This window comes from Emys orbicularis, chromosome 3 (assembly GCF_028017835.1).
Source record: "Emys orbicularis isolate rEmyOrb1 chromosome 3, rEmyOrb1.hap1, whole genome shotgun sequence".
NCBI lineage: Eukaryota > Metazoa > Chordata > Testudines > Emydidae > Emys > Emys orbicularis.
Window position 1 is genome coordinate 57,895,983 of NC_088685.1, and position 14,720 is coordinate 57,910,702.

Genomic DNA, 14,720 nt, shown 5'->3' on the forward strand with positions numbered 1-14,720 from the left:
TGTTTTCTTTATTTTTATTACTCCAGCCCAAACCTTAAATAAGATAAGAATGGTATTTCAAGAGTCACTACAAGTTTAACATGAAACAACTCTTGTTTCTCATGAATGCATTCCTTTTGGTCACATGCCTTGGGCCTGTCACTCAGGCTAACATCCAAATGCAGTTTAAAACCATAGTTCACCCAGCTGTAATGTGGGCCTATATTCCTTACCTCTGCTTCTCATGGGGTTCTTCACTCCCCTCTCTGAGGCCAGGGGGCAGCAACAGTGGAGTCAACTCTCCCCCTTCCCAGGCTGGAGGGCAGCTATGGAGGCTCTTCACCCCTCCCCATTTCCCTTCCCAGGCTGGGTGCTGCAGGGAGTAGTGGGGGGGAGCAGATGTGCTGTTCTGTCCCAGTTGTTCACAAGAGAGGGGAGAAGAGGGACTGGACCCGCTCTGAGCTGCTGGGCTCTCTGCTTCCTCCTTCCCTCCTGTGAAAACAACGAACGGAGGAGACTCTTCTGGCTTTTGGCAGGGCTGCACGTTGTGAGGGAGCTGGAGCTTCCTTATGTCATCACACGATGGGCTCCAGAAACCTCTGAAATCCTGTCACTCACAGTAAAATGAAGAGAATTGGCAGTACTCCTTGATGCACTGCAACTAGTCATTATTCATGATTTTCTGAGTGAAATATAGTTTGAACAAAGCAACAAAAATTAGCAGTTTGTATGTAGCTATACAGCATATACCCAGGATGTTGCTGTAAAAATACATATAATATACCAAATGATTAAAGAGGCAAATATCTATCCATAATCACTTGTAAAACTATTGGGACTTGCTTAGTTTGAAAATATTGCTGGGAATAAGTAGTCTTTGATTTTTCTTGTGGTTTGCTCATGTGAGTGAGAGCCAAATAATGAAGGTTATGTACATTTTGTTTCAGGGGGAAGATGGCTTAGTAGGTGTTCCTGGCCTTCCTGGTTCCAAGGTAAAGGCATTTTAGTTTTATTTTGTATATTTGCATTTCTGAAGCTTCCTTCTTTTTCCCAGCTGTTCACTATCTATAGAAATTGGTCAGTATTTTAAATTACATGTGGGGTGTAAGATTCATTTCATATGCCAGTGGAACTCTATCACTGGGCCTCTGGCACCAGAAATGACACGAGAAATGCCTGCGCAGGCACAGCCACCTGCATATGTCATTCTGCATTAGGAGCTTGGAATCAGTTGGCTAGGCCTCAAAATTGGGCTATGCCAGCCCAGCTTGGAGATGTGCTTATTCAGAAATTCAAAACTACCCTTTCCTGGTGAAATCCCAGGAAGGAGGAGGATGACAGTGTGGTCACTTGCTGACTTCCCAGTCAAATTTTCTCTTTGGTGCAACATTCTCCTATTTATTCCTGCCCTCAGATAGTTCACATGGTATTGAGTCTCCCTCAGGAAGGCTGGATGCACTTCAGCACCTAGAATCCAGAATGGGTGCCTAATAAATCAATTTATTTTGGGAGTTTGATGGTGACATATCTTCAGAACACTGGCAGGGGTCACTACAAAGCAATACAAGGCATTCCTTACACCCTATGGGCTGATTGTGCTGCCTTGACCACCACCTCAGTGCATTCTGTCCTAAAAGTTTGGATGAAGCTATGTTGCTTGTTGAACTCTCATTATACTGTTTGGCTGGTGTTACATATTGGCAGTTTGGGTAATATATTGCTAGCTCTGATTAGATCAAATTATCCATAAAATGTAATCTTAAAAGACTTGTTAACAATAATACTCAAGTTTTAAAGAACAAACTTTTCTTCATTTTTTTGACAGGAAAGTCTATAATTCATGCACATGATATTGTTCTATGTTTGAGATTTGTATTTCCATGTATTCAACAGTTAAACTTCATTCATTTAGATGTTTTATGTCACTTACATAAAACTTTTATTGTTAACCTCCTTCATAAGTGAGTGATAAATGAAGCATTATTTTACAGGCAGTAGATCTTGGGACAGGCAATAGACCTCAATCTGAACATATACATGCAAGCATAGTGGCAATAAACACCCAGAAACATATTCTGCTACAGTATATTATTAAAAAAAAAAGAACTTTGCTACAAACATACCTTCATTCTTTTTATATTCATAAGAAAGCATAATATTTCCAGATATTGGGCCAGGAATTTTCTAGCCTCAGCTGTCTCACACTGCTTGGAAATGTGACAAATATGTTTATTGTACTCGTGAACAGAATACCGTAACAGCACCAAAATGTTCAATTAGCAAGACATAAGATGACCCCAAAAGATGTAATTCATAAAAAGATGCATGTTTATTGTAGGCAGGGCTGGTGGCACTTAAGAAGCTGTTGAGGTTGCTTGACACTTCCCACTTTGAGGGCTTGTCTACACTACCGTGTGGGGTCAATCTAAGATACGCTATTCACGTAGCTGAAGTTATGTAGCTGAAGTCGACATACTTAGATCTACTTACCGCGGTGTCTTCACTGCGGTAATTGACAGCTGATGCTCTCCCGTCGACTCCGCTTGCACTTCTCGTTCTGGTGGAGTACTGGAGTCGACGGGAGAGCGCTCAGCAGTCGATTTATCGCATCTATACTAGACGCGATAAATCGACCCCCGCTGGATCAATTGCTGCCGCCAGTCTAGCGGGAAGTGTAGACAAGCCCTCTGACTTTGCTTATTAGTTGCTTATAACTTTGCCAAACTCTAAGCATTTGGGCTGAAATTTTCATCCCCGTCTGCTCAAGCTGAAAGCTTTTGGAAAACTTCATCCAAAATGGTTCAGCAGTTTCCAAGAACAAAGCTAGGGGAAAACATTGTTTTACCCATATTAAAAAATTCTGGTGACCTTTTCTTTAAAAAGTTAAAGCGCCCCCATATCTTGTAGCAGAGACTTGAAATTTGGCAAGAGGGTGGCCATGTCTGCCCAAATTTGGCCAAGTTATAAGCTTTAGAAAAATCACTGTGTGCACACACACAGTAGATACTACTTCAGTTCTTAGCAGCTAGGAATCGTGGACGATTCCATCCTCATTGAGCATGCTCAGGCCTCTTACAGCTCCTGGTATTGATCAGGCTGTGCATGTGTTACCCCCATAGTGTGACTGCACGAGCTCCATCCCCCTCGTGGTTCCTTCCTGTTACAAAGCAACTGAGCATGCAGTAGTATATGCCTATGCAATCTTAATTTGAGCCCTTTGTTTGTATACATTATACTATCCTTAATTTAGAAGTTGAAAGGTGTGTCATGAATGAGGCAGGAGACTGCAGGAACAGAAATGATAGTCTCATGGTTAGGGCAATATTCAATTGCCTTAGAGCAGGGGTGGGCAAACTTTTTGGGCTGAGGGCCACATCTGGGAGGGCAAATTGTATGCAGGGCCGGGGCAGGGGGTTGGGGTGCGGGAGGGGGTGTGGTGTGCAGGAAGGGGCTCAGGGCAAGGGATTGGGGCAGAGGAGGGGTGCGGGGTGTATGAGAGGGCTCAGGGAAGGGGGTTGGGGTGCAGGACGTGTGCTAGACACCTCATTTAAACTTTCCACAGATGGTCAGTAGTTGTGTGTTCCTCATTGTCTGAGTGCCTGACTTGAGACCCTGGGATAATTTGCAGATTGGCTGAGCACTCAAGGCTGCAACTGAAATTAATGGGAGCTTTGCTTCAAACATATAAAGTATGATATAATGCTAAATACTCTGAAAAATCAGGCCCTAGTTGTCTCACATTGGGCACCCAAAATTAGTGGAAACTTTTGACCTTACTCTCTCTGTGTCTCAACTGTCCAACTGTAAATTGGGGATAATGCAACCTTCTCATGCCACGGGGGTATTGTGATGATAATTTGTGTGTGAAGCACTATTATGATTTGAAAACTGGGGTTGATAACTGTGCAGCGAATAAGACATAGGGCCACTACTGAATAGTGATGATAAAATAAAATATTGAATAATTGCTCACTGAGTGGGCACTGTCCTTCCTGTGCATTGAATGAGACAAGACATTTTATCCTGTGGATAAAAATGGTATGTGATTATGTAATTAAAGGTATATGCTAAAGTAAGGCTAAATTAAGATTTCCTAAGTGCTTGACTTTGCAACCTTAATAATTCTTTTAATGCAGCTTTTTGTGTGCAATATGTATATATTTAGCAGTATCTTTTACTGATAGATATGGACTAAACCAGTTCAGAAATGGCTTCTTCCAGTCCTGTGGTAGGTGCGCTTCTGTGTAGGCTACCATTTTGGAACATGTGCTTTAGGGGTAAACTAAACTGGTTTGGTTAAACCAGTGCAACTTTGTATGTAGGCTCGTTTATATCTGTTTCTCTTCCACCTGCAATAAGCCTGGCTTAAATGGATATCAGAGTGTGTATGTAGAAAATTGCATTGGTTTTACTAAAATGATATAAAATCACTCCTTTAGTTATTTCCATTCAACTCTGTGTGTAGACCAGGCTTTAAAAACTAGAAATAGCAAATTATTCCACTAACATAGCACTATTAAAACTCCCATTGAAAGAACAGGGCTACATATTTAAAGGAGTCTGAGTGTGGAAAGAGAGGAGAGAGTCTTTTAGATATCCTGCAAATGTTCATTTGCACGAACATCTCTAAATATACTGTTGCTAAGAAAAAACACATTGTGGGCAATTAATAATCACAGTGGGGAATAAATGCATGATGAACCCAGAACTGTTATGTGGTTTACTTCCACTTGTCATCTAGTCTTATTGTCTGACCACATATTTCATGATACTCAGCTTTTTTGCCTTCAAGAAAATTGCCGTTGGATGCTTTCATGCTTGAGTAAGTTGGGTATAACTTTCCTATCCTATTTATATATATTGATATTGAAACTGTATATTTATTCCATTTTTCTCTTACCTGCTGTCTTTGTTTGCTTAACTGTAAGCTCCTCTGGATAGAGATTGTGTCTTCCAAATGTTTGGAAAACACATAGTGCACCAGAGATGATATTGGAAATAAATAAATAACGCTAGTAGGATCATAGATATTTAAACTACATGTTTGATTAAAATCTAAGAGCTCAGATTCTAGCTGTAGGGAAAATTGAGAATTAGTTCAATTTCTACTGGAAGAGTAGCTCTTCCAGTAGAACACCCAGCCACACTTTATTTGCACAGGTTTTGAGAACTTATATGATGAATTTGATATTTTGTGACTGTGAAAACAAGAGATTTGCAATCTTACATCTGATGAAGCTAAAGGGAGGAAATGCCTTTTTTTAGGAATATATCAAAGATGCATAATGGGACATATATTTCAGAATTTATGTCAGAGAAACAAAAATGAAGAAACATTTCTAAATTATTTTAACAAACACCACATGCATATTTTCCAATAGAAAAGCATGGGCTGCTATCGTACCCAGACTAAGTTCTGCATACTTTATCTTAGGCATACTACTAAAACTGACATCTAAGCTGTTGACTTCACCAACCACATCAGCCAAAACTGTAAGCATAATGCAGCCACCACAAACAGCTGCTGGAAAGCCCAGAACTATTTGCTGGTATATGAATCTGTGCATCTCAAAACTTTGAACTTGATTCTCAGATGTAGCTCATGATGCTGTGTCAACTGAATTATTTGGCAACATACTGTAAATAGGAAGCTTGCATGTTGTAGCCTACTGTTTCACCTACCCTCATTTAAACTTTAGGCTTCTATATAAGGGAATGGAATTCTTCAAAAGGTGAAGTTAGAGGGGGAGAGAGGATTACAAAATAAAAATGAGGAATTTTTGCAGTAAAGTGAGAGAAATACCATGTGCTGCGATTTGGAAGATTTCCATTTTCTTGATCTCCAGACCTATAGAGTTCATGTATGCCATATCAACGCTATGGATGTGGATGCTAAGAAAGGAAGATGAAATGAGAACCACCTCCTGCTAGATGGTTTTGGGGGATGTGGAGTATGGAATCTGTGTTTGGATTAGGTAGTTTGCCTGTTCCTATACTTGAAGGAATAGAACTTTGATTGCATTTCTCATTAAATAGGGTGTATGCTGTGGCATTGCATCCCATATTCTTCATAGTAATATTATGATATGATTATGGCATAACTATGATGTATTTTATGCAATATAGATCATGTCCAATATCCTTGAAAAGGTTATGATTCACTGAATATGATTATCATATTTGTATGCAAGTATCATTTTGGTATCTGAAGTTAGTGATATTGTCTATACATCGATTAAAATGTGTTTACACCTGGGAACACCCATTAGGCAGAATACAATCAGTCTAGATGGCTGGCTGGGAAGGGCCATTAGGGAGAATAATAGGTTTTAGAAGAATCTCCCACTGGGAGCCTTCCTGAGGACGCTAAAAACAGGAGTTATGTCTGCTGTGACCCTACAGGGTCATGTGACCAGTTCACTTGGTACTGGACTCCATCTTGAAATACCAGTGTTTTTCCACTAAAAGGTATGGGAACTAAGCCTGGAGACAAAGGGTTCCTCCCATATGCAAAAGCTATTTAAAGCAGGGGAGTGACATCATCGTGGTTCTTCACTGACTCCTCACCCAAGGAAACTCCTGAAAATACCTGAGGAAGAAGGACTGAACTGGGGGAAGGGCTGAACCGAGGCTAGAGAGATTTCTAGCCTGTGAAAGGAGTACCTGGGGTTTTAAGCTGCAAGCAAGTGCAGCTTGTTCTTTAAGAATCTCTGCAGATAGCTTAAATCATCATTTAGGGTGAGAATTTGCTACTCGTATCCAATCTCTTTTGTATATTAAAATAGCTTAGATTACGGTTTTGTTTATTTGCGAGGTAATCTGCTTTGATCTGTTTGCTATCCCTTATAATCACTTAAAATCTATCTTTTGTAGTTAATAAACTTGGTTTTGTTTTGTCTAAAACCAGTGTGTGGAAATCATACTTGGGGCAGAAAGCTGTTGCATGTCTCTCTCCACATTGAGGGAGAGGGCAAATTTTGTGAGCTTATGCTATACAGTTCTCTGTGCAGTGCAAGACAGTATAATTTTGGGGAGGGGAGGTGTGCACATGGGAAGCTGGTAAGTGCCCTAGCTGAGTAGCCTTCTGATGCAGGGGCTGGTCAGAAAGCCTGTCTGCATGTTATTACAGCTGGGTTTGTCCCTATCTGTGGGCTGACGAAAGTGTGAGACCAGGAGCATGTCTGCAGCTTGTCACAGCATTGCGGAGTGAGTGGGAGCCCAGGCTGGTAGGTCAGGTGGCTCAGTGGTACCCCAGTTGCAGGCGGCATCCCAGGGGGGAACCCCTCACAGTTGCGCAGCAAGCAGGGTCATATGCACAGCTTGTTGCTCTGAGACACTGGTGGTGATTTTAAATGAGTTTTAAGTGTGGTGGCTAGAGCTCAGTCAAAGTGATTACCAGTTTTGTTATTTTCTGTTTGCTTATTTCGGGCAAGGGAAGTATGGACAGAAAAACAGGAAAATGAGTGAAAGTGAACCTAGCAAGAATCTGGAGCATGGCAGATTGCAGGCAGAAGAGAGGGAGAAGGAGACAGAAGACAAATGGAATTAAAACAAATGGAGATTAATGCACAAGAAGCTGCACACTGGAGAACCACACAAGCCGAAGAGGCCAAGCAAAAAGCTGCACACCAGAGAGCCCTGGAACTGCAAGACAAAGAAATGGAGGCCTGGAGGAGAGGGGAAAAGAGAGGAAGCATGAACTGGATTTGATAAAGAAGCGGAACCAGCACCCCCACAGCTCTCCAAAAATCCACAAATGGGAACGATTGTGTCCTGCGTACAACAAGACGGGGGACATTGCTGAATATTTCATCACCTTTGAGAGGCTGTGTGTACTCCATGAGATTCCTGAAGACCAAAAGATGCCCACTTTGGTTGCAAAGTTGTCTGGGAGAGCGCTGGATATATTCAGTAAGATGCCAATTGGAGATGCTTCAGATTATGGTAAATTCAAGGAAATGGTTTTAAAACCGTTTCAGATTACACCTGAAACATATAGAGTAAAATTTAGAAGCCTTAAGAGAGGTGCTGGAATGAGAAATGTGTCATATGTAAACCAGATGAGAGATTTGATGGATAAGTGGGTAAGGAGAAAAGGTATTACAAGCTTTGAAGAAATGTGTGATCTTGTTTCTCAGGAACATTTCCTGAATTTATGTAATGATGATGTAAAACAGTGTTTATGGGATAAAAAGGTAAAGACTGTTGATGAACAGTCTAGCTGATCAATTTGAACAAACCCAAGTATCTATTAGAAATAAATCACAGGCAGAGGGCTTTAAGTTTGGAGGAAAACAGGGTTCTGTTTAACTCCTGGGGAAAGGGAGGGTGGATGGGAGGCTGGATGCTCATCTCCCCAAGTCCATTCCTCTTGTCCTCGCCCAAGTCCCTTGTAAAAACAGAAGAGCCCAGAAGGTGCTGCTGTTGTAATTCCACTGAGCACCTTAGGAATAAATGCCCTGTGCTGAGTGGGAACAGGCAGCAAGCAACTCATGGGAACGCTGCTACCCAGAGCACAGAGGCACCTCAGGCAATTGCCACTTATCATACAGGGTTTGTAAAAGTAGCCTCTGCACAGCCAGGCAGGAAACACATAAAGACTGTCAGAATTAATGGCAAGGAACAACTTGGGTGGACGGATACAGGTGCAGACATTTCTGTGGTCAGAAGAGACCTTGTTCAGGAGAAAGACATACTGCCAGGGCAGATGGCAGAGACTTTGTTTGTAGGAGGTCACAAAATCCTTGTGCCATTGGCTAAAGTGCACATAGAAACTGGGGATTTGGAAGCTGAATTAATTGTGGCTGTAGTACGTGGTAACCCAACACAATTGTTACTTGGGAATGACTTTTTCAGTGTAGCTCAGGCTGTCAAGGGGTCTGTCAGCAGCAAGGAGCAATATTGTGCTGAAACCCCAGAGGGAAAGGGTGAAGTCTCAGGAACTGCTGGGGGAATGGAAGAGTGTTTCTTTAATTCCTCTTCAGCAGTAGAAAACAGTCTGCTTCCAGGGGTGGGTGTGGTTGAGACCAGCTCCTACTGCCCAGTGGCTAAAAGCAGCTTTTCCTCAAAGGTGGAGGAGAGTGTATTGCCTGTCAGTGAGAAGACTGTCCAGGTTGCTGGCTGCCAGCAGGTTGCAGTTGAGCAAGGGACAGACCTCACTCTAGAAAGCATAGGAAGATGTCCTAGAGGGAAGTCCAGAGGTGGGGGGTGGAATCCTAGAGACCACTGAGGTAGGTGAGGGTTCCATGAACTCTGCAGCTGGAGGCAAGCCCAATTCAAAGAGGGAGGGCATAGTGCCTACCAGTAAAAGGACTGTTCTGGCTGTTAGCTATGAGCCACAGCTAAACAGGGGATAGATCCCACTCTAGAGAGCACAGAGGTGTGTGTCTGAAAGAGGTGGTGTGCACCTGAGAAGCTGGTAAGTGCCCTAGCTGTATAGCCTTCCCATGCAGAGGCTAGTCAGAAAGCCAGTCTGCATGTTAGTACAGCTGGGTGTATCTCTACCTGTGTGCTGGGGAAAGTGAGAGACCAGGAACGTGTCTGCAGCTTGTCACAGCATTACAGGGTGAGTGGGAGCCCAGGCTAGTGGGTCAGGGTGCTCAATGGAGCCCATGTGACATTTCACTCCATATTCTTTATGAAAATATCCTTATGATATGAATATGACATAACCGAGATGTACTTTATGCAAGATAGGTCTTGTAAGATATCATTGGAAAGGTTATAATTTACTGAATGTGATATATAATTTATAATTTACTGAATGTGTTTATCCAGTTTGTATGCCTGTATCATTTCTATATCTGAAGTTAGGAATATTGACTATGCATCTGTATTTCAATATGCTACTTTGGGTGACGCCCACTGCTAACACTTCAGGTACAACCATGGAAAAGCCAGACAGGGCTGATGGCCCATCAGCAAGGACAATAGACTATGAAAAGGCTTGGCCTTCCTGCAGATGCTCCATATTGCCACTGACTCATGGATGCTGTGATACTACAGCAGGGGATCAGCAACCTTTGGCACGCGGTTTGCCAGGGTAAGCACCCTGGCGGGCCGGGCCAGCTTGTTTATCTGCCGCGTCTGCAGGTTCGGCCGATCGCAGCTCCCACTGGCCGCGGTTCGCCGTTCCAGGTCAATGGGGGCTGCGGGAAGCGGCGCGGGTATAGGGATGTGCTGGCCGCCACTTCCCGCCACCCCCTGGAGCAGCGAACCACGGCCAGTGGGAGCCACGATCGGCCGAACCTGCGGACGCGGCAGGTAAACAAACTGGCCTGGCCCGTCAGGGGGCTTACCCTGGTGGGCTGTGGGCCAAAGGTTGCCAATTCCTGTACTACAGAGTCAGGTGGGACTTCTTGTAACTTTTCACGGGGGGGGGGGGGTGTCAAGTTTGTGAACAAAGGATTGCCACCTTATGTAAATCCTATTTAAGGGTGGGGAGGAAGGCAAGTGGGACTCCTCCTCTCCATGGCCTGTCTGCCCGAGAAAAAAGACTGTTAAAGCCACCTGAAGGGAAGGCAAGGGGGGAGTCTAGATTGAGCCAGGAGTCCAGTCTCAAAAGGAATATAAGCATAGAATCATAGACTATCAGGGTTGTAAGGGACCTCAGGAGGCCATCTAGTCCAACCCCCTGCTCAAAGCAGGACCAATTCCCAACTAAATCATCCCAGCCAGGGCTTTGTCAAGCCTGACCTTAAAAACCTCTAAGGAAGGAGATTCCACCACCTCTCTAGGTAACCCATTCCAGTGCTTCACCACCCTCCTACTGGAACTCTGGACCACAGAAACTTTGCAACCTGCCTAAAAATAACATTTAGGGTGAGAATTTACATTTTGAAGCTTGTTTCTTAAGTATATTGAGCTTAGCTTGCGTATTTTGCTTTATTTGGTCAGTAATCTTCTTTGTTCTGTCTATTATCTCTTATATTCACTTAAAATTCACCTCTTGTAGTTAATAAACTTATTTCTTGTTTATAATATAACCCAGTTTAGGTAATTTCTAACCGGGGGTGGTGGGGGGGGAGCAAGAAGTTGTGCATATCTCTCTCCACATTGAGGGAGGGGGCGAATTTCATAAAACCTTTGGGTTTGGTGCCCACTCCCTTTAAGGGGTACAGAGTGTTGGGGTGAGCCCCGAAGGCTGAATCTTTCCAGAGTGGATCTCTGTCTCTCTGTGCTGCTGGGTGTGGCCCTGCCTGTGTGCTTGGCTGGAAGAGGCTTGTGAGCCTAACCCAGCAAGGCCAGGTAAAGGGGACCCTGGATGGCAGAATAGGCTGACTCAGTGGCATCCCAGCACATAAGGTGACACCCCAAAGGGCCCAAACCCGTCACACCCCAGTTCTAGGTGGTACCCCAGAGGGAACCCGTCACATATACATTAATATCTGGTAAATTAAAGATTTGTTAGTTTGCATCTTGACTACATTAGAAACCAGAGCTTTTATGTTCAGGTACAGCGCTTGATCTAAGAATTCCATAATTTAAATGGGAGGAAAATGGTAACTGGTCTTTTTTGGTGAAGGATACTCAAATCAGGAATCCACTTCCCTTTGGATCCATCTGAGCTTGGGATATAGTAATCTTCAGCATATGCTGCAAAGATCAAATCATTCTGTACATTTTTCATAGAGAGGTCTTCTTGGTTGAATAAGCTTTGTATACACAATGATTGATCAGCGCCTTGACACCTGGCAAGTCGCACTTATAAATTTAAATAAAATAAATAAAACATTGATTTTCAGAATGAGAGGGTTGGTATCTTGGACTATAAACAGAGTTAGCTGCCAAACCCGTAGAAAGCCATTCCAGTTTTCCATATAAGTTTCAGATCTTTTGAGGTGCTGATAAGATATTCAGTATCCAAGTTGTGTAGTCTTGTCAAGCCTTATTTTTAACCTGAAATACAATTAAATGCAATAGAAGTTGTGTAGATTGTTTGTTATGTATATGACATTTGCTTAAAATTTCCTGTCAATCAATCTTGTGATTTTTTTTTTTCATAACAGGGAGAACGTGGCTTTGAGGGTAATAAAGGAGAAGAAGGTGAAAAGGTAAATCACTTCATTTGTGCAGTTTTTTGTGGTTAAATGTTTTCAACCTATGATACTTGAGAACTTCTGTCCTCACATAGGGCCTAGTTCTGAAGTCCTTAGCTCTTTCACAGACAAAGCTCTATTTTCTGCTATGGTAGAATAAGGGCTTAACAATATGGTTCATATTAATTAGACATAATAAAATGTTCTCAGTGTTTCCAGCCAGTTGTGTTAGGATGTGTGTATGTAGATAAGATTTTATGTTAACCCTACAGTGTCTAGCATGACAAAAATACTTGGTAAAGCTTCAAGTTACAGGGCGCTAACATGGTTGTATTCCTTACTTCCATGGTAACTGGCAGCTTTTTATTTACACAGCATGTCCTACTTGGTGAGAATACAAATAATTAGTTTGGTAATTAAAATATATCTCCAATCAATTTGCAAATGTGTAAAATTATGTAATTACTATAGGGGGGAAGCAAAAATCAGCATTTACTATATTATCTCCTATATGTGACATCTATTGATGTAAGCTGACTTTTTAATGGAGATCACTGTATGTAGTTACATAACATTTAGCAGGTGACAAATTTTGCCCTTTTACATCCAACTGATACTGAAATCGTTGGGGGACAACCAATGGCAGAATTGACTTTCTGGAGTCTCACCAGTGTAACTGAGGTAAAAATTTAGTCCACTATATCCAAGACTTAAACCTGCCTGCCTTTTTTGAATTCCCACTGCAGAATCCCGGCTTGCGTTTACTTACATATGTGGATTTGATTTACACCTCCCTTGCTCTTCCACTGCAGAATTTGACTCACTGTGTGGAGAAATACTGAACGTGTGGTTATATGCTACATTTTTTCCTATTAATATATTTATTATGTCAGTCACTCTTAACCAAAGTATACTATCATATTCAAATTCCAACACCAGAAACCCATAATAGAACACAAGTACAGTAGCCTGTTCCTCAAAGTGTAACCCCTTGTAAATTCTCCTGTGGATCTACTTAGACATACAACTGGCACAAAAGACTCCCAAGGAATGTGGATTCCATGGCAAAGCACCACATGCCCTGCATCAGGAGACAACATGAGCAAAACTTTCAGAAGATGGTTATGTCCCCATCTTAGATAACCTGTGGTCAGAAACAGTGCAGCAACACCTATGTTAACCCAAGGAACTAAACTCCTTAAATTCCTGTGGAAAGATGGTCCAATGGTTAGAGCACTACCCAGGCCACTGAAGACCTGGATGGAAGTCTTGTTCTGTCATGGACATCCTATGTTACGTTGGGCAAGTCACTTAGGGTGGGATCCACAAAAGTACTTAAGTACCTGACTCCTGTTTTTAGGCACCTCTGCTATCCACAAAACTCCTGCTTAGCTGCCATTGAACCCATAGGCGCCTTGCTTAGTGCTTAAGTTTTTGCTGTAAAAGTTCCCTCAGTGCTTATGTTTCTACCTCTGAGCATGTGCACTGCTATCTCACCCTAGACCACCAGGCACCTATCTCCTACTTGAGCCCCAGAGCAGTTCATGAACCAGGAGAAAGATGGTTGTCAGAGGCCACCTAACTCCACAGAAAACAGCCAGGGAGGTGAAGGGTGGGAAGCTAGAGGCAGACCTCCCTTATAACCTTTAGCCTCGTGGCTAGGGTACTCACCTGGGGACTCCCACCTGCTGTCTGATGAGGAGAAGGGATTTGAATAGAGCCATCTCTCAAGTGAGTGCTTTACCCATTGCTTATGGGATATTCTGATGTGGGGCTCCCTCAATCTCTCCTATGTAAGTAGTTCTGCTTTAATTAAATGATTGGATAATTAAATATTATTTGGGTGAGAGAAAAAATTAGCATGACTCTATAGCCTGGTGGTTAGACCACTCACCAGAGAGGTGGCAGATCCCTGTTCAATCTCTTCTCCTCATCAGGCAGAGAGAGGACTTGAAAACTAGGACTCTCCCACATCTTAGGGGAGTACCGTGACCACAAGGTTTAAGGGACATCTTTCTCCTGTCCCTTCCTCCCCCCCCCACACCCCAGCCATTTTGTGGGGAATGTGCCTATTGGATCTGGCCCTGCACATGATTTAGTCAGGCAAATGCCTGTCTTTCCCTGATTTGTGAATCACAAGCAGAGATAGGTGCCTTCCTGCAGCCCAGACTTCAGGACCTACCTCTGGAAGAGGAGCAGGGCTTAGTACACACCCTAATTGTTGTGATTTCCCATTGGCTAACTTAGGCAGCTCCCTATCATGCTGGCTTTGTGGATGACATTCTAAGGTGCCTATCTCTCTCCGTTCATGGTATAGGGAGTGTATGTGCCTAACTCAAGCTTTGTGGATTGTAGTGGTGTGCCTGTGTTTTTTCTAGGCACATGAAAGTTAGGTGTTGTGATGCTCAATATGGCAAAGGCTAAGTCCCTTTTGAGGGTCTAGGCCTTAGTCTCTCTCTTCCTCATTCCCCATCTGCAAAAGGGGGATAATAGTACTTCCCTAACTCACAAGTATGTTTGTGGGAATAAATGCATTAAAGATTGTGTGGTGCTCTGGTACTGTGGTTATGAGGGACATATAAGTACCTAACATTGCCCAATTTAAAATCATGTTGGAGGAAGACAATGGAGGATATAGCTCCTGAGCTAAGGAAAGTACAGACTACTTATGAGATATGCTCTTTTTAAGGGCTGGGGGGTAAC

The 14,720-nt window shown here is 42.9% G+C and overlaps 1 protein-coding gene across 1 annotated transcript in view; it reads left to right on the forward strand.

Moving 5' to 3' along the window:
- The window catches only part of COL19A1 (collagen type XIX alpha 1 chain), a 334,061-nt gene that overhangs the window by 102,731 nt on the left and 216,610 nt on the right, over positions 1 to 14,720 (forward strand). Inside the window, 2 exon segments of the mRNA XM_065401717.1 lie at positions 927 to 971; positions 11,988 to 12,032. Of these exon segments, the coding sequence (XP_065257789.1) occupies positions 927 to 971; positions 11,988 to 12,032 (90 nt within the window).